Here is a 27,077-nt window from a genome sequence, read left to right on the forward strand (position 1 = left end):
AAGGTGGTCCCTCCTAGTTGTATATGGCATCCAGATTTTATTTCAAGGAATGGTTTTGTTGCAACAAAAAGCATCAATCAGGCTGTACACTACACACTCAATACACAGGAGGTGTCGCTTTATAAGGGACACAAACATTCCATTGCCGCCTTCTTCTTCTTTTTTTTTTTTTAAGATTTTATTTATTTATTTTAGAGAGAGCGAGCAAGAGTGAACAGCAGAGGAAGGACAGACTCCGCACTGAGCACAGAGCTTGATGTGCCCACAACCCCGAGATTATGATCTGAGCCGAAATCAAGAGTTGGATGCTTAACGGACTGGCCCGCCCAGGAGCCCCAACCCACTGCCTTATTTTCTCTCAAAGCTTTGTTCCTATTGCCGACAACAAGCACACACTATTGTGTTTAGTTGTATATAGTCCAGTTGGACTGAGTTCCTTAAGTCAGGACTTTCATTATCTCTCTCTGCATTCCTGACTCCCAGGATATGCTTGGCACACAATAAAGCAATAATTAGATGAGTCAGAATTACATGAGGTCAGGTCTCACAAGTCCTTTGTTCCACCAGCTACGGTATGCTTGATTATTCAGTGACCAAGTATCAGCGAGCTTTCTTGTGTGAGGTGTCGTACCACGCACTGGCTAGAACACTTTTGAAATGAGCTATGACTCAGCAGACAGCCAAACCTAATATGACCCAGCAGGAACCACAGCCTTAGTGGAAAGCTCCTAAAAAAATACCTACTTTCCTCTCTCATAAGGAGTACCTGTGGAGCTCCAGACTTTATTTTTTTTTTAATTTTTTTTATTTTTTAAAGATTTTATTTATTTATTTGACAGAGAGAGATCACAAGTAGGCAGAGAGGCAGGCAGAGAGAGAGAGGAGGAAGCAGGCTCCCCGCTGAGCAGAGAGCCCGATGCGGGACTCGATCCCAGGACCCTGAGATCATGACCTGAGCCGAAGGCAGCGGCTTAACCCACTGAGCCACCCAGGCGCCCCCAGACTTTATTTTTTTTTTCCTTCCAGTCTGGGGTCAAGAAAGGGGAGAAGGCACATGACACACCCAGGACCTGCATTCAACGCACTCCACAGGATACCGTAATAAGACCAAATAATAAACTTTAATTTGAGTATATTACAGTACAATATAATAATTCTTTTAAAGTACAAAAATAATTAAAAATGTTTTTCCATTTGCAATTCATCTTTGCTACCAACTATAAATAGAACATGGATGTCTTGAACTGTACACATGACGCTACATTTCTCAGCCTCACCCTCTTCTCTGCCCAGTCATCACGTATCAGAATAAAACCGCCAGGCAACACGGCTCTGCAATCTTGAGACTCTGCCGACATGTTTCAGGAGTAGCTATCCTTACTACAGAATTGGATGGTATCCCTCTTAAACTAGTCCTTATGCTTTTTTGGCTCACTTCTATAGATTAAACACTTTCTAAAAATCAGTTTAAAATTCCAGGAATTGCTATGTTTGGAGTATCTGCTTTTCTCAAAAGACTGGGAAATGGCTGGGAGATGCTAGAGTGTTAAATTCAACAAAAGCTCATTTAAAAGTAAATCACCATCAGTAGAAAAGCTTATCAAGTATAGGAGATTTGAAAATAATCGCAATTAACCGGAAGACAAATTTTATTGCCAAAAGCCACAGAGGTGTTCTATCTTTTTCCACTACTATGTTTACTAGTATTTTAAGTGAGCGTTAAGTAAGAATCACAAGATAATTAAAAAATTAGAGAGGTTCTGCCCAGCTCTGATCCACCAAGTACCTTAGATGCCGAGAACCAACTACTGAAAAAGTAGGAACAACATTAATGAGAAAGTAGAAGCTTTGGCATACAAAAAATAATGTAATTTTGTTTTCTAAAATTCAGTTATTCACGCCAGTTTGTTTTGACTTGTGCTCTGAACTGATTAGAACTGGGTCTAAGACAAAAGACAGGAACTGAAAGGACCCCTTGCAAATGTCCAGAAGGTAGAGGCTACCTGCAGTCACTGATGTCTCCTGAGCTGCCCCTGGCCCTGTCCCTGGCCCCATTCTGTACAGCTCAGCCACAGAGCATGCCGCGGCGTGGGTCCAACAACCGAGGCAATGCTTACGTGAGGTCTCGAAGCTGTCTGTTGTGCTCCAGGAACTAGGACGGACTTTCAGTTCCACGGTGGATAGGGATGGCTCTATACTTGGTACACCTGTAACTCTGCGGACCTTAAACTCATAGGAACAAAATACATGGTGTAGGAACAAAGGTAATCCGGTACAGAAAAACATGTATGTCTATTTTCTGAAAAATCAGTTGTTGAGTCTAAAACTGCTCAGCTGTATAATAGGTATATGTTGCGAGAGCTCCGAAACATGGGGCTGGAACATGCCATGACTTAGGATAGAGTCCGGCCATGAGGACCTTCCTCAAAGAGCTCTGCAGAGTTCACGCTTTGTTATCATTACATTAATAAACAGCCACACTGCATACATATAATCTATGTAGCCCTCCTTTCAAAATTGATATTTATTCAGCACAATATATGAAAAAAGTCCCTATTTTGTTCCCTAAAATATAATGGAGAAGTGACTAATGCAATTTGTATACTATTTCTTGAATACCTTTCAATGTACCACACAGACTGTTTTCATAGTACTCACCTTTTAAAAAACTCCACTACTCCTGTTACCACTGTAACATGTTATTTATCATCAGAATTACTGCAAGAGTAATCCCCAGAATCCATTATCTATTAACGAGTTTGATAAAGGATCTTACTGGCCCTCTTAGAATCATAGCGCTATTTATAACCTTTGCTCTCCCAATTAAAAAATGCATCATGAAATTCTTAATGGAATTCCCCAGTAAAATGGGATAATGTACAGATGGCTAAGATGAAGACGACAGAATGATGGTGACTCTTGAGCATTAAAGGCATTTGTCCTTGCAGCCAGAGGAAAATGCCAGAATGCCAATATTAAAAAAAAAATTATTCCATTCTCCTTAAAGTCAGTTAATTATGTAAGAGTTCTCTGAGTATTTTTGGAAGAAAGGCACCAGACAAGTCCAAAGTCTTATTGCTAGTTGGATCATACAGGAGCCACAGGGCAGACCATGGCATTTAGCTCAGCCAGGAGGCTAGTTCTAAGCAAGTCAGTCACTGATCTTGAGGGTCGAGGGGCAAGGAAGAAAATGTCAGAGAACAGCCCTGCGTTTCATATTAAACGTGAGGAAAATGCTTTCCATTTACACATCCAAGTGGTGACTGGTTCCCTCAGACTCTGGAGCTATTTTAGACAGGCACTCTGTTTTCTTTGGCCCATTTCTTCATGATCCGGATGATGTACTCCACCTGGGTGTTACCCGTGCTTCTCAGTAAATGGAGCACTTCTCGAAGGGTCTCTCTGAGGAAAAGATTTGAAAGGACAAAGTGTGTCAATACAGCGTGTGAACTAAGAGGAAAAATGAACTCGTACTTGTTCCTCACATACTTCCAGCAGGACGTCTTCGGTGATAGACTATGTCACTACATATTCACAAGCCAGTGATGAACTTCCAAGCCTTCCATTTTTATGGTGGCATAGTAAAACAGGAATTCTTTCTTTCTTTTTTTTTTTTTTTAAGATTTTATTTATTTATTTGACAGAGAGAGTGAGAGATCACAAGTAGGCAGAGCAACAGGCAGAGATAGAAAGGGAAGCAGGCTCCCCGCTGAGCAGAGAGCCCGATGCGGGAAGCCTGCTTCTCCCCCATCTCTCTCTGCCTGCATCTCTGCCTACTTGTGATCTCTGTCAAATAAATAAATGAAATCTTAAAAAAAAAAAAAAAACAAATTTAGTTTTAAGTATTTTCATTTTTGTTACAAATGGAGCTGTATGCTATTTAATTTTATATAATCTACTGTCTTGGTACTTCCTGGAATATGGGAAGGTGAAAGAAAAAAGAATGATCAACCATACCCACTCCATCCCTAATTCTTTGAAGCCTAAATTAAAAGACATGAAAAAGCCAATAGGTAAAGGAAAGAATAGAAGAGATTGAAAAAGACTTCTATGAAAATGACAATTCATTTGGATCCAAATATAGATATTGCTTTTATATTTGAAAGCCATAGTATGTTCAATGTCCCTAGTACATATGATTAAGAATGACCCGATTTTACAACATGAAAAATTTCTGGAGCAAAAAGGTCATATAGAAATATGAAACATCTTAATCTTCTGTTCATCATAAACATCATTATAGCTTTGGGTTTTTAGAGGATGGCATCCAAGAAAGCAATTCTTTTCCTTTACAAACCTGCAAAAGAACAGAGGTAGTGTCTCTTGTCTGATTACTTACTTGGGTTCTCTCCCAGCTAAGATCATCTGGAAAATACCCACACAGGCACCCCTCTTGCCTTCCCAGTATTCAGGGTTGGGATCCAGCCTCTCTAGGACATCAAAAGCTTTGGCTGAATAGTAGAACTGGCCCATCTGGTTAAAAGAAAATATTGTGATAATACTTATATTCAAAAGATTGCATGGAATGAAACTAAATGTAAAGATACTGTTTAAAAAGAACAGTATAAAAAAATGTATGGTTAGTGATAACATCAGTTAGCAAACTAGATAGAACTTCAATTTCTTATTAAAACAAAAAGGAAACTCACAATTTGAGACGTGGTTCGATTTACACCAACTTACCTTTATCCAGTTTTCAACAATATAACATTTTTTTCTACATACAGTCAAATTATGCTGTAATCAACACATGTATCATTTCTTCTAATTATAGTATAATCTTGATAAAGTGATAATTGTGATTTGAGCAGGGTATCATTCCAGTTTCCTTCATACATTCTGTAGATAACTACTATCATTCATTTTATGCTAATCTGATCATGTTCAACCCAAGAGAACATTATTTTCCCTGACCTTGTTCCTAAATTCTCAAAATGCCTAGATGGATACTACTAAACACCAAATCTTCTAAATGTTTAATTCATTTTGACAGACCTCTTTCCCAAATACATGACACATTTCCTTGGCCTCATAGTGCATGTCTAATACCACTAAATTCTCTTTAGATGAGTTTTCTTTCCTCCTTTCTTTTTTAAAAAAGATTTCATTTATTTATTTGACAGAGATTGAGAGAGCACAAGCAAGGGGAGTGACAGGCAGAGGGAGAGGGAGAAGCAGATTCCCTGCTGAGCAGGGAGCCTGATGCAGGGTTTCTGGGATCACTCTGGGATCATGACCTGAGCCAAAGGCAGATGCTTAATTGACTGAGCCACCCAGGCGCCCCTAGATGAGTTTTGTTGACCAGCCATTATAAATGTAGTGTTGCCATTTCACTGAAGGCTTCAAACTACTAGGCCATCCCTTTTGTTCAGGGTGGCTGAATCACCTCTCCATTCCTGTAAACTGTTGTCCTAAACCTTTGCCAATTTCCTGAAAATCTCTATTGTACTCTTAGCGTTTTTCTTTCAGGGAAAACACAACTTTCCTCCCTCCAATTCAAGTTATATTTGTATTCTCACTGATCCTTCCCTCATTTCTGCCCATTTCACAGGAAGAAGTGTTCTTATTACTTTTCAAGGTTTCTTCCTATGATCTATTCAAATTACTTTTGGTAAAATAACAATGTGAACGGTGTATGAAACACAAATGTACAGTTCAGTGCCTATAACCTGAATGCAAATGTAACCATCACCTAGGTCAAGAAACAAGACTTTGACAGCAAAACAGAAGCTCTGTGTTTCCCTTCCAGACCACAACCTTCTCCTTCCTTCCAGAAGCAACTACTATTCCAACGTTTATAGTCATCAGTTTTTGACTGTCAAAATCTTTGTTGTTTTTTTTTTTTTACAATTTTATGTATATACCTTTAGACAATATAATTAAATTTTGCCTCTCAAAATTTTATCTCTAAGAATACCATAAATATTCTTTTTTGTCTTACATATGTTAAGATGTAATATCTTAACATATATATGCATCTATATTGCTGGATATAACTCTGGTTGGTTCATTTCTTAGAACATTTTATGAAGATAGTACAAAGAAGTCCCATGTTCCTTTCACCCAATTCCCCCAGTTATAGCTTACATTAGTGCAATATCACCGGATCAAAACCAGGAAGCGGACATTGCTACAGTGCGTGCATATAGTTCTGTCATTTTATCAAATGTGCAGACTCACGTAACTAGCATTGCTATCAAGATACAGAACTATTCCATCACCACAAGGCTGTGCTACCTGTAAATAGTCAGTCATGTGTGCTCCCCTCCCTGCTCACCAGCCCTAACTCCCAGCAATAACCAATTTGTTCTACATCTCTAAAATTCTATAATTTCACAAATGTCATATATACATATATATATGAAATCAAGCAGTACGGGACCCTTTGAGATTGGCTTTTTCACTCAGCATAATGTCCTTGTTATTCCTTGTTAATCCAGGTTATTTTGGCACAGCATAGGAAATATAGTCAATGGTTTATAAGAGTGTATGATGACAGATAGTAGCTAGACTTGTGAGCATAGTGTTGTTGAATCACTATGTTGTACACCTGAAACTAACGTGCTATTGTGTATAACTATACTTCAGTTAAAAAAAATCTGAGTTACGGAATGCCTGGGTGGCTCAGTCAGTTAAGTGTCTGCTTTCAGCTAAGCTCATGATCCCAGGGTCCTGGGATAGAGTCCAACATAAGGCTCAGCAGGGAGCCTGCTTCTCCCTCCACCCACTGCTTCCCCTGCTTGTGCGCTCTCTCTCCCTCTGACAAATAAAGTCTTTAAAAAAAAAAAAAAAAGATAGTTGGGGTTGCCTTGGTGGCTCAGTTGGTTAAGTATATGCCTTCGGGTCAGGTCATGGTCCCAGGGTTCTGGGATCAAGCCCTGCATTGGGCTCCCTGCTCAGTGGGTAGTCTGCTTCTCCATATCCCTCTGCTGCTCCCTGACTGGTGCTCTCTCTCAAATAAATAAATAAAATCTTTAAAAAATAAATCCGAGTTACTGTGTGTACCAATAGTTTGCTCCTATTATATAACTCTGAAAAAGCAGGTGGGACCTCCACCTAAAGTTTGGTTTGTATGCCAAGAGCGATATTGCCACACCCAGAGAGCATGGAAAGATTTATTACTTATATAATTGAGGCCCGTGGGGGAAAGTAGGCCAGGCCTCTCAAGCAGGTCCAAAATGGCCTGAGAGAGCAAGCAAGAAGACTGGCTGGGTTTTTATTGTGGTTGGGGGTGGGGCTGGGATGAGGTTCCCAAGCAGGAACAGGGGCTTGTGTGGTTTGAACCACTTGATGTCATCAGAGAAGGGACTAGCATTTCTTATCACTTTGTCCAGATGTGGGGCACAAGAGGAAGAGGAAAGGGTGAGGCTTAAAAGCTGTCAACAGTCAAACATCGAGAAATGGAGTCAGGCTTATCATCACCATTCCTGTTTATTAATGAATAGTAGTCCATGCCAAACCAGTTTGTTTAACCATTCACTACTGCAGGACACTTGGATTACTTCCAGTTTTTGGTTATTACAAATAGAGCTGCTGTTGACATTGGGAATAGGTATTTGTGCAGACACAGGGTTTCATTTCTTTGGGATAAATGCCCAGGAAAGTGATTGCTGGATCGTATGTTAAGCATATGTTTGTTTGTTAACAAAACCACCTATTTCACAGTATATTATCTTTTTCATCTTTTTACTTTCAACCTACCTATGTCATTGTATTTGAAGTGAGTTTCTGTAAAAAGAACATAGATTAGTTATGGTTTTTTATCCACTCTGTCAATGTCTGTCTTTTAATTGGTATATTTAGACCATTTACATTTAATGCAATTATTGCCATGTTAGGACTTAATTCTGCCTTTTTTTTTTTTCCTATTTGCTTTTTCTGTTTTTCCTAGATATCTTGCACATGTCTCTGTAGTTTGCAGCTGGAGAAAGATGTGATTGTGCAATTAGCAGAGAGGAAGGGCAAAAAAGTCTAGGCTTGACCTCTCCAGTCTTCTCCTATACATGTCTTTTTCCTGCTTTTTCTGTATTATAATAAGTCTTAGCCACAAGTGTAACTCTGAGTCATGTGAACCCTTCCAGTGACTCACCAAAGCAGTGGGTGGCCATGGGACCACCGAGACAGTAGGTTATGCTAAATTGTTTTTCAAGGTCGTTATCTTCCTTTGATCTTTACCTCATCTTCCTCTCATCTCTTTTAGGGTCTTCCTCCATCAGAAATGTTCCTACTCTATTGGATCTTTAAACTCACTGTTCAACAGCTCCTCTGCATAAAGATACACTCTGAACTTATATTCTAAAAGAAAAAAACTCTCCCTCCACCTGCAAAAATACTTCCCAACCCCAAACCCATAACCTTGTTTTCCCTTTTAAGTTAGCAACACATTTCTCCCTTACTGTGGTCTATACTCACTGAATCTGCTTTCTAATCTCATTCTCTTCTCTACCCACTATTGTTTTCTCAAATCTCATACAGCTCCATCAGGTTGCATATTTGACATCCTCTTTCCTTGGCTTTTGATATAACAGGAACAAGAAAAACAGGAATGAAGAGTACTTTTCTCCCCCTCCTGGTTCTTTTCTTTCTTTTAAGTCCATCTTCACCCTCTGTCTCTGTCACTCTACCTATCCTTTAAGTACTGGTGTCCATGTGGTTCCTCATCCCATTTACTGGTTAACCTCCATTCTCTCCCATCCTCTGCTGCTTCTGCTACTCCTATTACTCCTAGTACTATCACCACCTCCACCATTAACTACTGCTAACTTTTTTTCCTCTCTCTCTCTCTTTCTTTCTTTCTTTTTTTTTTTCCCCACATGGGTGGGGAAAGGGGAGGGGCAGAGAGGAGGGCGGAGAGGAGAGGAGAGGAGAGAATCCTAAGCAGGATCCATGCCCAGCATGCGGAGCCAATTCCACGACCATGGGATCATGACCTGTGCCAAAATCAGGAATTGGATGCTTAACTGACTGAGCAATCCAGGTGCCCCTATTAACTTCTAAAACTACATTTCTAACCCTGACCTTTCACATGAATACCTGAGCTCCAGAATTTGAGGCTAATTTGTCAAAAAGCTTTTTATCTATAGGTTAGGACCCAAAAGTCCTCCCTCCTTCTCCCTTCCTTGCCAACTCCACCCCCACCGCCACACACACATACACAGACCCACTCCCGCATACACACATAGAGTCCCAGTCCTTTACTAAATCTGATTGCTTTTTTATTCTTTTTCTAGTTCCTTTGTCTCTCCTGTCTATAATTTGCACTTAAGTATTCCCCAAGGTTTGGTTTGCAACTCTATACTCTTCTCACTTTCCTACCCTACCTGGGTAATCTTTTTTCCAGGGCTTTAATTACTATTGAAATGCTGATGAGTTCTCCAAATCTAAGTCTCTAGATGTGAGGAGACATCCTTCTTGAGCTTCAGAACCAAGTTTCCAACTACCAGATGAATATCTCTACTTGGATGGTATCTAAAGACTCACACACGACCTTTAGAAATCTAAAACCACCTCTCTAAATCATTGTTTCATATATATTGTTTCATATTTCATTTTTATGTATACATACTTGATATACATGTAAAACCCTGAAATGCTATCTCTGAGCTCATTTTGTTCATAAAAGGGATGACATTCCATTTTTTAAAAAATTTTATTTATTTATTTAAGCTCCCAACATGGAGCCCAAAACGGGCCTGAGCTCATGACCTGAGCTGAGATCATGAGTCAGCTACCAAACCAACTGAACCACCCAGGTGCCCCTAAAGATTTTATTTTATTATTTTTTAATACTTTATTTTAAAGATTGTATTTATTTATTTGACAGACAGAGATCACAAGTAGGCAGAGAGGCAGGCAGGTGGTGGGGCTGGGTGGGGGGGGGAAGCAGGATCCCTGCTGAGCAGAGACCCTGATGCGGGGCTCGATCCCAGGACCCCAGGATCATGACCTGAGCCGAAGACAGAGGCTTTAACCCACTGAACCACTGAACCACTCAACCACCCCCAAAGATTTTATTTTTAAGTAATCTCTACACCCAACGTGGGGCTTGAACTCACAACCCTGAGATCAAGAGTCCCATGTTCTTCCAACTGAGCCAGCTAGAGCCCAGGGATGACATTTCTGGTAGTTCTATGTGAATCCTCTTACCAATGGCCATTTAATCTCTAGGACACTTCTCCCTAATAATTAATTAGTGTAGTATGTGACATTGATCTTCAGTTTTCCCTTTAGCTCTCACTCAGACTCACCTTGTAGCAGTCATTAGCAATGAGCTGTAAGAGGCTAAACGACTCGCCAGAGGTTTCCATCTTAAGATAAAGTTCCCAGGCTAGTCTTGGTTTCTTGTTCATGATATCTACAAAAGGACGGAAAGATTTTTGCCTCTTAAATGTATAGGAAATCTAATTCTGCATCTTGCTATTCTTTGGCTTTGGTTTTAGTTTCCAAACAGACAGAGAAATGGTAAACATCACTCACGTAGAAAGTTTGCAATGTTAGCATTAAGCTGATTCTCCACCAGAACTCTACCATATGTACAATACTTAAGTTAGGATTTACATAATTATATCTTTCTAGACTGGGTTGATTTCCAGTTGGTCCCTTTGCTCATCTGCTTAAAAGTCATGTATCATTCATTCAATCCTACTTATATAGTTTCAGCCTCACTTAGAACACCAATTGCTGCTTGCTCCTGATTTTAAACATTCTGTGAACATTTGAAATGCAAGGGGAAAAAAAGAAGCAAGAAAAGATAATGAAGGGACAGGGAAACATACAAAATATTATGTTTTTGACATTTTATCACTTCTCAGGCCTGCTTCATAACGAAAAGGTAAAATTAGCAACAGTATCACTTAACAAAGAACCCTGTAAACTGACATTCTGGAAACTTTAACAGGGCTGATAGAAAAACTTGGCATCTTTCAGGACTGTTCATGCTAGCTCAACATCGTATGGTAGAACTAATCACAAGGTAAATGTACATAATACATGAACAGGACCATCCTCACAGAGCAGCATGAACAATGCTCAATTTCAGGGTTTACTCATTCTACAAAACAAAATTAGAACTCTTCACTGTAATTTCCATCCAGAAGATTATGCAACAGAGAAGAAAAAGAGGATTCCTCTGTAACATTTAAAAGAAGACTCACAGCACCGAGCCAACCAACTGAGGTAAATGTAATCATTTTTCATCTTCTCACTTTGGATTAAAAGGAAAACCTGCAAGAAGAAGAAAGAAAAGAAATAAATATGAAGATATTTTTGTCGTAAAAATACCTTATCGGCTTGCCTTAGGTTAATACTTAGTGTTGCCTTCCAGATGGTCAAATTCTCCTCACGCTGCTAAGAAAAGGACAAAACTGTGGTGATGTTGACACACCACTCTCAGTTACTGATCTCAGAAGCTGGCTGAAGAAATTTGGTAAGGATAAAGAAGATATGAACAGAATAATTAACAACCACATAACACCTACTTTGTTCAAGGACACATAATCATGTTACTGGGCAGTAAAGCAAGTCTCAACAAATTTTGAAGGACTGGTGTAATACAGAGCACACTGGATGACCACAATATGATTAACTTATAAATCAAAATGAAATAGTCTGGGACACATTTGAAAATTATGACACACATTTTAAAATAACTCACAAAGAAGACATAATGTAAGGTAAAAATTAGAATTTGAATAATAAAAGGAAAAACTTGCTAAATAATAACAAAATCTAATTGAATAATTCAATGGAATTGCTTTGAATGATTCAGGAAAATCAATTCATGGAGTTAGAAGTCATAGTGATTAGCCTTGGGAGAAAGGGACGGACTCAAACAGTAAGATGACAGGGTTTTTACAGGGTTAAGGTAATACTGTTTCATGATCTAAGGATGGATTATTTGGGTATGTTGACTTTAAAAATTCATCAAACTGTATACTTTGATTTGGATACTTTTCTCAATGTATGTTATGCTTTTATAAAATATAGCAGAAAAAGGAAAATAGTAATATGGTTAAAAAATCTATATGTCCCTCACACTGTATTTCTTAATGTAACCTAAGGACAAAGGAACTTTTCATAATCATTTGCCCCTGAACATTTTATTTCAGTGAGAAAAAGATAAAAATGTTTTTATATTTTTTCAAGTTTTTATTTAAATTCCAGTTAGCTAATATATGGTATAATATTACTTTCAGTTGTAGAATTTAGTGATTCAACACTTTACAACACTCAGTGCTCAGCACAAGTACACTCCGTAATTCCCATCACCCATTTAGCCCATCCCTCACCGCTCCCATCCAGCAATCCCCAGTTTGTTCTTTATTGTTAAGACTGTTTTATGGTTTGCCTCTCTTTTTTCTTCTTTCCTCTATGTTCATCTATTTTGTTTCACTCTGGAAAACAGTATGGGAATTCCTCAAAAAGTTAAAGGATAATCATGTTTTTAAATAGAAACATTTGAATGCATCAAAAGCATGTACCCACCTCTTCACCCTCACTTGTGTTGCCTGTGGCAGCTTTGGCTTGGGCATAATTAAAGTTAAAGATGTCATCGTTGTAGAAGTAACTCTGAAAAACATCCCAAGAATAGGTCACATTGAATATTAACATATCAATATAACATATCAGTTATACTAGACAAACTCAAAAATAATTTTAAGGAATTAGCTAACACCATCGATGACACTGAAGTAAAAGGGACATCTCTAAAAGTTTAAGATTTTATTTATTTATTTATTTATTTTAAAGATTTTATTTATTTATTTGAAAGAGATCACAAGTAGGCAGAGAGGCAGGCAGAGAGAGAGAGGGAAGCAGGCTCCCCACTGAGCAGAGAGCCCGATGTGGGGCTCGATCCCAGGACCCTGAGACCACGACCTGAGCCGAAGGCAGAGGCTTTAAACCACTGAGCCACCCAGCCGCCCCTATTTATTTATTTATTTTTTAAGATTTTTATTTATCAGAGGGAGAGAGAGAGAGCACAAAGCAGGGGGAGTGGCAGGCAGAGGGAGAAGCAAGCTCCCTGCTAAGCAAGGATCCTAAATATGGGACTTGATCCCAGGACTAATAATGACCTGAGCCGAAAGCAGACTCTTAACCACCTGAATCACCCTGGCATCCCTCTAAAAATATCTTTTTTTTTTTTAAAGATTTTATTTATTTATTTGACAGTAGATGGAGAGGCAGACAGAGAGAGAGAGAGAGGGAAGCAGGCTCCCCACTGAGCAGAGAGCCCGACACGGGACTCGATCCCAGGACCCTGAGATCATGACCTGAGCTGAAGGCAGCGGCTTAACCCACTGAGCCACCCAGGCGCCCCCCCCTCTAAAAATATCTTACTTCTGACACATTATATATAGTATTTTGTAGACAAACTCATCTAAAAAATTCTATACTAACCTTAAATGAGTTGAGGTAAATCAAGACATCATCAAATTGCTTCAGCAGAAAGAAACAGGAAGCCATGCACTGCCTCCCAGGTATTGTATCTGAAATGGAATGGGAAAAGAAACTTATTATTAAACTTACTCAGGTATATTCATGAAACTGAAAGTTCTCTTTGGCTGAAATTTTGGTTACTTTATAATTTAGAGATAGGAATGTACTACAAGACATCTTTCCAGATTCTGAAATTATAGATTCTATTCAGGGGACAAAACCTCAATATAATGGAGGTTACTGTACTTGAGAGTAACCAATAATCTCTCTCGGGGCTAACTCACAGACTCCAGAATGAACACACACCATGCAGACTACAGTATTCCTCAGATGTTCTTCCAAGGCTTTGAGTCTCCTACCCACTCTGACACATGCACATTCAACTATCATGTCTTCGTCTCCATCATCACTCATCTAAGACAACTTAGCACTTCCAGTCTCAAATGGAGAAATCATTTGTCACGGAACCATCTGGTCCAACTTTCTGTCTATTATTAGATTCCTGTTTCAGATAGTAGAGAATGAGTATAGCCCCTCACCCTTGGCACTGGCACTCCTATTCATTCTTGCTCTGTTCAATTTTCCCCCCGTAGCACTTATCACAGTCAGATATACTATATAACTGCTTTCTTTATTGTATTTATTGTCTGTTCAACTGGACTGTATGTCTACAAGGATGGAAGACTTATTTTGTTTATTATATTCCCAATATTCCCAACACTTCAATAAATTTTTGTTGTATGAATGAGTCAAATGAAGAAGGAAGTATTATTCAATAAATGGTTTTGGTGAAACATCTGAAAGAAAATGAATATCCAGGGGTGATAAAAATGTTTCACAACTAGTTCACCACAAATACTGTTCATCAGAGTAGATGCTGGCCCTAGACAACTGGTACAAACAGTCATACCAGTTCATACTGGCTAACTATCAACACTTTTTTTTTTTTTAAAAGATTTTATTTATTTATTTGACAGAGAGAAATTACAAGTACACTGAGAGGCAGGCAGAGAGAGAGAGAAGGAAGCAGGCTCCCTGCCGAGCAGAGAGCCCGATGCGGGACTCGATCCCAGGACCCTGAGATCATGACTGATAGCGCCCCGCTATCAGCCCTTTTAATAGCCTTTTCTGAAATCTTACACTCAATCTTGACTGATTAAATCAATACTTTAATAATAAAATAAAGCAACAAACTACTGATGGAAAATATAAGTGAAGATTATATAACTGTGGGGGCATGAAAGCACTTTCTAAAATAGATACCAATGTAAAATATCATTTTAAAAAGATAAGCTTTGGGGCACCTGGGTGGCTCAGTGGGTTAAAGCCTCTGCCTTCGGCTCAGGTCATGATCCCAGGGTCCTGGGATCGAGCCCCACATCGGGCTCTCTGCTCCACGGGGAGCCTGCTTCCTCCTCTCTCTCTCTGCCTGCCTCTCTGCCTACTTGTGATCTCAGTCTGTCAAATAAATGAATAAAATCTTTAAAAAAAAAAAGATAAGCTTCAGTAAGATTTAAATATTTTATATCTGAAAAGATAGCATAGGCAAAATTAAAAGGCAAATGATCCACGAAAAAATATTCATGACACGATGAAAGTTGAATATATAAAGAGCTCTTGAAAAATCAATAAAAGTTAAAATTTCAAATAAAAAACAGAATCAAATTTTAAAAACCCACATGAAGTAAAGATTACATTTATTCTCTTCTATTTATACAATCTCTCATCCCACTTGAGCTGAGATGTTGAGAAGAGCTAACCCAATTTTCTCTCCTCTGTCTCTCCCACAGAATTTCCTACTTGATACTTTGATACTTTGCTTTCAAGGCTGACACATGTAACCCTGAACAGAGATTCAGACTTCACCAGTCAATATATGACCAACTCCAATTATGAATCATGTGAATGAGTATTGATTTCAGACATACCACACTCACTCGCTGACCCTCCCACCAGCTGGAAGAACTGCTGGGCAATTTTCATATGGTCCCTCTGAAAAACAAAGCAGAGCTGAGATAGCTGACAGAAGGTGAAAATGTTTTATTTGTATCACACATTATAGTTTTAAAATATGTGCCAGGATTTAAGATACATCCTTGTCTTACATCCTCTCCCAAATAAACTCTTATTAGCATAAGCACTAGAGAATCATAACCTGAAACTAAATTTAAACCTACCCTGGGTCAGATAAAAAAAAGAAGAAAAAAATATGTGATTCCCTAAACTCTATCCCAAAAAGTAACTTCATTAAAGGACTCAGTCATTTAGTCATTCATTCACACATTCAACAGATACTTATTGGTTTTTTTTTTTTTTTTTTTTACTTACTGTTCTTTGTATGTATGTATGATCTGATCATACATCAGATCTTGTGGTAGGAGCCATGGTTGTAACAAGGACTATTAATTCAATACACTCATTCACTTATTCAATAACTATTTAGTGCCTATCCATTATATGAGGCACTGCAGAGTGAGCAAAACATAAAAATATTTATTTATATCTACTTTGTTCCCAAAAGGACTTAATGTGCCATAGTCAGATGGATAAGAACTTAATTTTAAACAGCGTTTTAAAATATTTATAAAGTATTTGCCAAAGAAACAATTATCTCCATTTTACAGATGCCAAAATTATAGCTCAGGGATCTGCAAGGTTAACCAAACTCACTAAAAATAAGAATGAAGCTATGCAACGATTTTCAATTATTATTAGATATAAATGCTGCTTAAAATTTGGGCTTTTAAAAGATGAAGCAGCAATTCTTAGGGTTAAAGCTTTCTCTCTCTCTCTCTCTTTTTTGTCTTTAAATAACATAATTCTTTTTATAATGGAACCTGGGTTGGGGAATATGAAGAAAGGAAAGGAACTGCAGATAAGCCTATTTTTAAGCTCACTGCTGATTAAACTTGAACATTCATCTTGATATTTTCCATACATTATAACTGCAACTATAGATTACCAGTGATTTCATACTCACCGAACCCATTTCCTGGCCAAGGGCCGCATTGACCACTCCTTTGAGGATATACTCCTGCCAACATAGAATAACACTAATTAATTCCCAAAGAATATGTAGCTATGAAATCTTTTTCAAATAAATTTCAACTTGCTACTTTACATATATTATCAAAAGTTACCCAGAGTCACTTTTCTCTGATCCATCCCTGGCTTGAATGAAAGAATGAGGAGAATTTCATTTGGTTTTCAGGAAAGTGTCCATATAACAGAATTCGCCATATTTGTAAATTCACCACACTGGTAAATTTGTAAAGTCTTAAGCAGAAAAACTCAATGGAAACCTCGAGAAGTTAAGTTTTATTTCAACTCAATGGAAAAAATTAACAATAAAACATTTATGTAATAATTTTTATCACTTTATTAGCCACTGCCATTCTTTATAACCACATCATATATATCATTTTCCACTTCTAATCATATAATAACTTTTATTTGCTAATAATCCTTTTCCTAAAGAAAAAAAGTATCCTCTGATCTCCACTTGTAAGATATTATCTCTTTTGGAGCCCTGGAGTCTCACCTTTATTGCTTTCAGACTTGGCTCTATTCTTTAACAGACACCTTCCTTAGCAGCTTTATAAATTTTTTATGTAGGTACTGTTTTTATGTAAGAGGTTTCATAAAAAGAGCAGTACTAAAGATGCTGAAACTTTTAATACACTTGAGGAATATATCTGTTTAGATTTCATGGGGTCTGGAAAATTTTCAGTCTTTCATTTAGTAAGTGCAATGTCTGTTACATGCTTAGTGTACACAGTGTTGGAAATACAGACACAGGCCCTGACTGCAAAGACTAACAATCTAGTAGGAGAGAAAGAGAAGCTGCAATTATACCAGTGAGATAAGCTTTGATATCTTGTTGGTTCCATCAGCATTTTAGATTTCAGTTTTTTCAAACCTCAACGCTTCAGAGGAAATGACTACATATAAGGGAATTTAAAAACATGAAAAAGTGCAGAATGTTCATTCTCATATTGAAAGTCTCACAGGACATTCCTAAATCAATATATATGGTCTTTCTTGAGATTCTACAAGTCAGAATCTTCTCTAACATGCCTTCCTGATATCCTTCTGAAATTGTACTTTCAACAGAAGTTGGTTAGCAACATGGTAACACATTTTCAATTACCTGAGGAGTAGTAGGTTCCAGATCCTTAATTAAGTTATAAGCTTCTTGTACATCATCTGAAATGCAAGAAATAAATAGCTATACTAGTCTATATTCCACAGCAAACCCTTCTGAAACAGTCCTGAAAAGATCCTTCAGCATTCAAACATTCATGGGAGGTATGATTTGTTTTATCTGTCCTCTAACTTTCCATCAAGGTCAATGTGGAATAATTATCCTAAAGATAACCAAGTATCTTAGGAAAACTGTAAGTCATGAAGTACCTAAAAAAATGTTCAAGCTAAGAATACGGTCTGAGTATTATAAAGCAATGGTGTTGTAGTTATATAAGTAAAACTATTGATTTTGAAAAAAGACAATATATATGAAGAATGCAGAAGTGAAATGACATGAAGTTTGGGATTTGCTCTAAGACATTTCAGCAGTAAAAAGGGACAGGCAGGATGGATGAGAGAATGGCAATATTGTGAAGACTGCTGAATCTGGAATGATTTATTTTGTGTGTTCATAGTATTTTGCTTAGTTTGAAAAATTGTTTATAATAATTAATTTCTGAAATATATAAAATATTTAACTCTGGTCCAAATGCCTATTTCTTTGTGCTTACATATCAAATAGAACTCTTTGCAAGTTCATGTTATTTTAATATACACTTACATTTTCCTCAATGAGGGCACCTAAAAAGGCCCACACTCTTAGTCCAGGGCCCACAACACAGTGCCACCACCAATGCATGTTAGCTCCTATCCTGTACTCAACACTGTTAGAGCCAAGACTGTTTAGGTGCATGTCTAACAATTTTAACCTTACTTGGGGGGAGTAAATATCCCAGTCTCTTTGAATCAGAGTATTTCTCATAAGAAGCCAGAAGTACAAAGAAACAGAAAGGCAGACAATTAGAGCAAACACCATTAAAAAACAAAAACAAAAACTCAAGAAAATGTGGATGTGCATTATACAAAGAAAAAGAACCACAAGGAAGGGGAAGGAAAAACAGTAGAAAAACTGAAATAGAATGGGTAGAGAACAAAGGACAGAAAAAGAAGAGGAAGAAAGAAAAACAATGAGGGAGAAGGTTGGAAGCAAAAGAAGAGGAGAGAGAGGATAAAGAGAAAAGACATAACAAATAAGCACCAATAAATTTGTTCTCTCCTACGAACCTGTTGCAAATATATTTTTGGAAGTATTATGGATTTTAAGTTAAGCAAGTAGTTCAGTTAGAGGTTAAATGCTCTAAAATATCTCATTATAAGCAAGACCAAGACAAATTTTTCGTACCTTGACGAAGGTAGTAAATCACTAAGTTTAACCGAGCTTCAGGAATGACATCAACCAGGGGAGGCAAAACCTGCAAAGCCCCTTCACCTCCTCGGAAAACAACCTAAAGATAGAGAAAGTCAGTTATTGTGGCAGTAAGTATGAATATATTTATTGGTGGAAAAGTTTAATTAAGGAATTGCCACTTATAACTGGGTACTCAGTTATATTTTCAATATATTTTTGAAGCTCTCAGTATAGACACCACCTTGACCCCATTGAAAGCAGGCTATTATCTTAATTATAGTAAGTGTAAAAAACAGAACAAAGGCATAAGCCTACTGTATACATTTCCTTTTCATAAGAACTGCAGAAAACTCTTTAAAGTACCCCAAAATTAATAAAACATTTTTCTAGACAGATATTTTGTATCAAAAGCTCCAAGAATGGGGCACCTGGGTGGCTCAGTCAAACATCTAATTCTTCTTTTTTTTAAAATGGCTTTATTTATCTGAGAGAGAGAATGTGCCCGTGCATGCACAAGCAGGGTTAGAGGCAGAGGAAGAAGAGGCAGAAGCAGACTCCCTGCTGAGCAGAGAGCCTGATTCCAGCACCTTTAGATCAGGACCTGAGCCAAAGGCAGGCTCCCCATGTATCTAACTCTTGATTTTGCCTCAGGTCATGATTTCAAGGTTGTAGGATCAAGCCCGACGGACTCCGCCTGGCATGGAGTCCAAGGATTCTCTCTCTCCCTCTCCCTCTGGCGCTCCCTGCTCTCTTGTCTCTTTTTTTCTAAAGACAAATGAACAAACTCTATGAAGGAATTTATATAACCTTTCTGAGCCTGTTTCCTCATCTCTAAATGGCATTAATGATGCCTACCTATCAGGATTATTAATGAGGGTTGAATGAGTTAAAGTGGGCTAAATGTGTGGTACATAGTAGGTAATATTTAATTAACACAGTAAACACTCATTAGCACCTACTGTATGCATGGGATTGTAGTAAGCACTGGGGTTACAGCAGGAATAATCACTCCGGTCACTATATAGGTTACACTCAAGTGGGGAGACAGCCTCAAACAGCAAACACATAAGTATTACTTCATTTGACAGTAAATGCTATAGAGAAAAGCTAAAACAAAATACCATTCAGTAAAGCAGGTTTGTGTGCTCTTGTATACCCAGAACCTAGGACAGTGTCTAGCACATAGCAAGTTTTTTCACAAGTAAATATACAGAAATCAAGGCCATCAGATATGAACTACCTAATCTCTCCTTTCTAACTAAAAAATATCCACTTGGTCAGCTTTCTTGATTCTTCTTTGTCTGAGACGTTCCCTTCGTTTGCTAAGGTTAATTTTTTTGTCTTCTTGATCTCCAGACTTAGAAAAAATTAATTCCAGTACAAATTAATATACAGTGTTCTATTAATTTCAGATGTACAATATAGTAATCAACAATCCTCTCCATTACTCAGCGCTCATCATGGTAAGTGTAATCTTCATCCCCATTACCGACTTCCCCCTACCCCCATCCGCCTCCCTTCTGCTAATCACCAGCTTGTTCTCTATAGTTAAGTCTGTTTCTTGGTTTGTCTTTTTTAATTTTGTTTCTTAAATTCCATGTATGAGTGAAATCATATGGTATTTGTCTTTGTCTAACTGACTTATTTCACTTGGCATTATACTCTCTAGATCCATCCATGCTGTCCCAAATGGCAAGATTTCATTCATTTTTATGGGTGAATAGTATTCCACGGTAGCCATTGGACTCTATTGTATCCATTCATCTATTGATGGACACTGGGTTGCTTCCATATTTGGCTATTGTAAATAATGCTGCAAAAAACATAAGGATGAATGTATTTTTTTGCATTAGTGTTTTCAAGTTCTTCAGGTAATTACCCAGTAGTGGAATTAGTGTATCACATGGTAATTCAATTTTTAATTTTCTGAGGAACCTCCTTACTGTTTCCCAGAATGGCTGCACCAGTTTACATTCCCACCAATCGTGCACAAGGGTTCCTTTATTTCCACATCCTTGCCAACACTTGTTGTTTCTTGTGTTTTTGACTTTAGCCATTCTGACAGGTGTGAGGTATACCTCATTGTGGTTTTGATTTGCATTTCCCTGATGATCAGTGACGTTGCACATTTTTACATAGTCTGTTGGCTATCTCTATGTCTGTCTTCTTTGGAGAATGTTCATGTCTTCTGATCATTTTTAAATTAGATTATTCAGGAGTTTTGGTGTTGAGTTGTAGAAGTTCTTTTTTCCCTTTTTTTTCCTCCACACCCAGTGTAGAGTGCAGGGCAGGGATTGAACTCATGACTCTGAGATCCAGACCTGAACTGAGATCAAGAGCCAGACGCTTAATCAGCTGAGCCACCCAGGCACCCCGAGTTGTTTAAGTTCTTTATACATCTTGGATCCTAACCACTTATGGGATGTGTCATTTGCAAATATCTTCTCCCACTTAATAGGTTGTCTTTTTGTTTTGTTGACTGTTTCATTGGCTGTGCAGAAGTTTTTAATTTTGATGTAGTCCCAATATTATTTTTGCTTTTGTTGTGCTTGACTCAGAAGACAGATCTAGAAAAATGTTTCATGGCTGATGTCAGAAAGATTACTACCTGTGCTCTCTTCTAGGATATTTATGGTTCAGGTCTCACATTTAGGTTCTTAATCCATTTGGTATTTATTTTTGTGTATGTTATAAGAAAGTGTTTCAGTTTCATTCTTCTGCATGTTGTTGTCTAGTCCGCTCAACACAATTTGTTGAAGAGAATTTTCCCCATTGCATATTCTTGCTTCCTAATTGACCATATAATTGTGTGTTTATTTCTGGGTTCTCTATTCTGTTCTGTCTGTTCTTATGCCAGTACCACAGTATTTTGATTACTATAGCTCTGTATTCTATCTTGAAATCTGGGATTGTGCTATCTCCAGTTTTGTTCTTTTTTCTTTTTCAAAATTGCTTTAGCTATCTGGGGTCTCTTATAGTTCCATACAAATTTAGGAATGTTTGCTCTAGTTCTGTGAAAAATGCTGCTGGTATTTTTATAGGCATTGCATTAAATCCCTATTTGGGATTTAATTGGGTATTAATTGGGTTAATTAATTAATTAATTAATTGGATATTGGGCTTGTACTACCCAATTGCTTTGAGTAATACAAACGTTTTGACAATGTTTGTTCTCCCAGTCCATGGATCTCATAACTTTTAACTCAATCTGGATCTTATTTCTCTATTAATTATTCTATCTTCATTAGTCCTGGTCCTACTTCTCAGCTTTAAACATACACAAGTGTTTTTGCTTTCTTGAAAAATCTTTCTCTTGGTGTACTGTTCCCCCTGGAGAGTGCCCTATTTTTCTCTTTCCTTTTAATGCCACACTTCAAAACTTTGTGGCTTATTATTCTCTCACTGCTTAACTCCTATTCCCAGTACACTAGTCAACTTACTCGCTTTCTTCCATGTTTAGTTGTCAGGACTGTAGCTATCATTTCTCTTATAAAACTCCTAAATCTGCTCTCAAGTCTTGATCTCTCTCCAAGCTTGATTTCCAGACTACTATCTCTAACACATCACTCTCCACAAAAATTTAAGTTGATAAACTAGATGAGAAGTGAAAGGAGGCAGAAGCTCATAATAGAAATTATCCAGAAAAAATTATATCTGTGATAGAGGCCTGAATTAGAGAAGGAATGGAATAAATATAAGACTTTGCCAAGAAAGAATCAACAGGATTAAGTGACCAAGCAGAAATCAGAGGGGAAGGGGAGGAGAGAGCCTAAAGCAGAACTGGTGCTAAAAAAAGAACAGAGAAATCAGAAGGAGCAGGTGTAGCTATTATTGATGCCATTCTCACATGAGGGATCTGAAACTCAGCAATATCATGGCATTTTCCCAGTGTCCCCAGGTGTCCGAGTTGAAAGAAGGGGCTCCGTATCCACAATATTGCATGATCAATTAAATTGAACTTGAATACGAACACTTTTTTTTTTTTTTTTAATCAATGGTCATCACAGTCCAGCTTTCAACCTGACCGCCTTTTTACTTCTCCACTAAGATTTTCCTTTTCACTATACTGCAGGCACACTTCCTGTTCTAGTAAACTTAGCCTGCTCATGACTTTTCTTTTATGTCATTTTTGTTCTAATTCCATATCCTTGTTTTCCGTGAACCCTCTAAATCTCAGCCATCCTTCAAAGGTGAACCCGAGTTGGACCTCACCAGAAAAATCCTTCCCATTTATTGTAGCCTACAAGGATACATGTTTCTTGGTCTTTGCCAACAAAATGAACACCTGGGCCCTGCACTGCCTTGCACTTCTAAACATTATGCATGTGTTACTGCCCTCCCAGTAAGGATTTCCTGGAGCTAAGAACCTGATATCTGAAACTTGTTTTTCTTTTCTCCATAACAAGAGTTTACTTGGAGTAGAGAAGTATTTCTTGCAATATCTCCCTTCACTCCCCCTTCTAACTGCTGAGATATACCAAAATGGACTATAAGACTCAATTCAGTCAAGACAGGAAACTGCTATTCACCAGATTGTGCCTGATGAGTTCTTTAGCAAACTCAAAGGAAGAAGAAGCGTTGTCCATCAAGCTTTTGAGTTCTGCCTGAAATTAAAAAAGGAAAGGCTTAGGAAAATGACAAGTGTATAGTACTTATACCACATATTTGCACAATGTTTTATAGTTTACACAGAATTTAACATGCCATTTCATTCGTATTTCATTTGTTCCTCAGGACTCGAAGAGTCAGTGTGATTGTTAACCTCATTTTACAGATGAGAACATTGAGGCTTATAAACAATAAATGACTTGAAACTTACACAAAGCAGCAAGTTTGAAATGGGTGAGCTCACGTCTGAAGACTCCTACTTAATCTTTTCTTGCAGAGTCAAAGGTGATTAAGGAGCTAAACTTTTAAAACTGGGGCTGATTCTTCAATCTGACCATTCCACCCATCTCAAATTCTCTTAGTACCTCTTTTCAGTTGCACTGTTATATAGCACAATTAAAATAGCTTCTATCATTTATTAGACCTATCAGATCTCTTCTGTATTCTCTCACCCCCTTCACTCCCTGTAGAACAAATGGCCAGCCATTTCCAGCATCTTCGCTAATACCCTAGACTCACCTATCCTCCCTCAGCTTTTTGTTATTCCTACCTGCCAATCTATAATTTTGAGTTATCTTCCTTTCCTCCTTTTTCTACTTCCATCAGTTAGGTAGCTAAGTTTCTCAGGATAAAATAATTAAATTCTTGATTGTTCTCACTAACCACTACAAACGTGTTCTGTTTGATCATATATGGAATTGAGCATCTACCTCAGCAAACTTTTTATTTTTTAAATTTCTTTTTTTTTAAAAGATTTTATTTATTTATTTGACAGGGAGAGAGAGATCACAAGTAGGCAGAGGCAGGTGGGGGTGGGGGAAGCAGGCTCCCCGCTGAGCAGAGAGCCTGATGTGGGGCTTGATCCCAGGACCCTGAGATTATGAATGAAGCTGAAGGCAGAGGCTTAACTCTGAGCCACCTAGGCACCCCCTCAGCAAAATTTTCATTAATCCCTTCTCTTGTCCACAGCAGCAATTCTAAAGTGTTTGGAAATATTAGGCTAGATCAGCAGTTTGCAAGCTTTTAGATCTCAGGATATCTTTTACAATCTTAAAAATTGTTAAGGATCCCAAAGAGCTTTTGTTTACGTGGGTTACAGCCCATATAAATAGCCCATAGTATAATATATATTGTATTAGAAGTTAAAAAAGAAATTTTAAAGTATTCAATTAATCAAACATAAGAAGAAGCCCACTACACATTAACATAAATATTTTTCATTTAAGAAAACTGCATTTATGGAACAAAAACTTAGTGAGAAGAATAGTACTGTTTTATATTTTTGCAAATCTCTTTAATGTCTGGCTTAAAAGAGGACAGCTAGATTAGTATGTCTCTATCTGCATTTGATGTATTTTGAAATATGCTATCTCTGGAAAGCTTCACTGCACACTTGAGCAAAGGAAAGTGAAAAGGCAAAATCTTTTATATCATAAGGACAATTCTTATTTAAGCCCTAGTTCCGGCTGGCCAAGTGAGATGCCTAGGGCACAGAACTGAAAGCAGCACTCACTGTACACGAAAAGATGTTCAGCATCATTAGTCATCAGAGAAATGCAAATCAAAACCACAATGAGATTCCACTGCACATCCAACGGGATGGCCACAATAAAAATTGTCAGATAATAACTGCTGGCAAGGATGTAGAGAAATCGAAACTCTTATACACTGCTGGTGGGAATGTAAACTGGTGTAGCTACTCTGTAAAACAGCCTGGCAGTTCCTCAATTAAATATAGAACTCTATATAACCCACTGATTCCACTCCTAGGCATAAGACCAAGAGAAATGGAAACATGTTCAACTCATGCCCAAGAACATGTACACAAACGCTTATAACAGCATTATTCATAATAGGCCCAAAGTGAAAATGACCCAATGTCCATCAGCTGATGAATGGAAAAACAAAATGTACTGTATCCGCATAATAGAATATTATTTGGTCATAAAAACGAATGAAGTACATTATAGGCTACAACATGATGAAATTTATAAACATGCTAAGTAAAAGAAGACAGTCATAAAAGTTCACACGTTGTATATTACTTTTATATGAAATATCCAGAACTGGCAAATCTAGAGTCAAAAAGCAGATATGCAATTGCTTGGGCTGGGGGGATAGGGGGCCGGGGGTTGATGGAGTTCCTAAGGAGCATGGCGTTTCTTTTTGAGGTAATGCAAATGCTCTAAAACTGAGCTGATGATTGCACATATCTGTGAAAAGAATGAGAGCTTTGTGTGTGCACTGTGCCAGGTACCAGGACACACATGTCAAAAGACACAGTTTCAATACTCAATGAGCTTGTCTAGATGAAAGATAATTAGGCAACTATCAAATAGTACGCATGCTATTTTATGTATGTATATATACCTATATATATATCTATAAATATACCTATATGTATCTGTCTATCTATCCATTCATCTATTTATATATAATCAGACATAAGAGAAAAGAAGAAAGTAGCCCTAAATTTGCAGTCAAGTCTGTGGACATAAGGGTCACATAGACAAGGGTTTGAGATCTGAATTTGTCACTTGTTAGGTGTAAAGCTTTGGGCAAGTTATTTAAATTACCTCAAGAATTAAGTGAATCATTACACATTATGTCATGCTTACTACAGAAGGGCAGAGTGCTACTGGTGTTTATGAGAGAAGGAGCCATAGAATATTGGATGTATTATACAAATTCCTGGAGGAATGCCTGATTTTTAAGTGGCTTAATAAAATTATGGGCAAACACAAACTATATTCTATTGCTAACACCCCCCCCCAAAAAAAAAAGTTTGTCAGGGTACATTTGACATTGTTGTTGACTGCTGAAATACATTATAAAATTAATATGCAACCTGCACAGACACCATTTCAAATGAAAAAGCATGTCTTTTGGGTGACAGGTAATACAGTTTGGTGCCCTAACTTGCATCATGCTAGACCTCCAGAATATGGTTAACCATGCTACCCATATTAGACTATGGAAAGAACATGTGCAGACAAAATGTAAACATTTAATAGACTGGAAAAAATTTGGAAGAACTCCCAAGATTAACTCAAGATAGAAAGGCAAGAATATATTTCTTTTATTTGTTCTTACCAAAGACCATAAACTCTACCAGTTTACTATTAAACTGCTGGAGCTGGAAATTAGCCAATTAGGCAGACCCGGGGGACTTTGTAGTTGCAGTGAGTACACCCAAGAATGTATTGTACATAACATATAAATGGACTGCTCGACTGCATACTAAGCAATTGAAGTGGTGGGCATTTGTATTGCCACAACAGATCACTTTTATCAACATAAGCCACAAAAAGTCAATCTGGGCCTATGCTAAGGGCACATGCTTTCCATGCCACCCCTCCCACAATTAATAAACACTGTTTCACTCAGGAGCTGAGTCTGCTGTCAGCTAAAATATGGAAATAATGTCCCTTGCTATGGCATTTACATAGTGAATTTTGCTTTGATAGAGTTAGTTTGCTGGTTTCAGTTCCTTTCCATCCTCCCCCAGTGGCATGATACCAGCTGAAACTGTTTTTTGGACAAGGGTGGGATTTTAAAATTTTGACACATGCACAAATTTTACATCAAATTTTGATGG

At 37.7% G+C, this 27,077-nt stretch overlaps 1 protein-coding gene across 3 annotated transcripts in view; it reads right to left on the reverse strand.

The window, feature by feature from the left end:
- Nucleotides 1–1,102: 1,102 nt before the first annotated feature.
- Nucleotides 1,103–27,077, reverse strand: part of IFT56 (intraflagellar transport 56) — a 44,866-nt gene continuing 18,891 nt past the window's right edge. For all 3 annotated transcript variants that reach the window (XM_059396314.1, XM_059396313.1, XM_059396315.1), the window contains 11 exons: nucleotides 23,401–23,475; nucleotides 18,866–18,968; nucleotides 17,588–17,643; nucleotides 16,418–16,471; nucleotides 15,366–15,429; nucleotides 13,399–13,487; nucleotides 12,484–12,567; nucleotides 11,154–11,223; nucleotides 10,248–10,354; nucleotides 4,340–4,473; nucleotides 1,103–3,402 (listed from right to left, as the gene is read on the reverse strand). In XM_059396314.1, the coding sequence (XP_059252297.1) occupies nucleotides 3,291–3,402; nucleotides 4,340–4,473; nucleotides 10,248–10,354; nucleotides 11,154–11,223; nucleotides 12,484–12,567; nucleotides 13,399–13,487; nucleotides 15,366–15,429; nucleotides 16,418–16,471; nucleotides 17,588–17,643; nucleotides 18,866–18,968; nucleotides 23,401–23,475 (948 nt within the window). In that variant the 3' untranslated portion in view covers nucleotides 1,103–3,290. The remainder of the gene's footprint in view (nucleotides 3,403–4,339; nucleotides 4,474–10,247; nucleotides 10,355–11,153; nucleotides 11,224–12,483; nucleotides 12,568–13,398; nucleotides 13,488–15,365; nucleotides 15,430–16,417; nucleotides 16,472–17,587; nucleotides 17,644–18,865; nucleotides 18,969–23,400; nucleotides 23,476–27,077) is intronic.

Source organism: Mustela nigripes, chromosome 4 (assembly GCF_022355385.1).
Source record: "Mustela nigripes isolate SB6536 chromosome 4, MUSNIG.SB6536, whole genome shotgun sequence".
Classification (NCBI taxonomy): Eukaryota; Metazoa; Chordata; class Mammalia; order Carnivora; family Mustelidae; genus Mustela; species Mustela nigripes.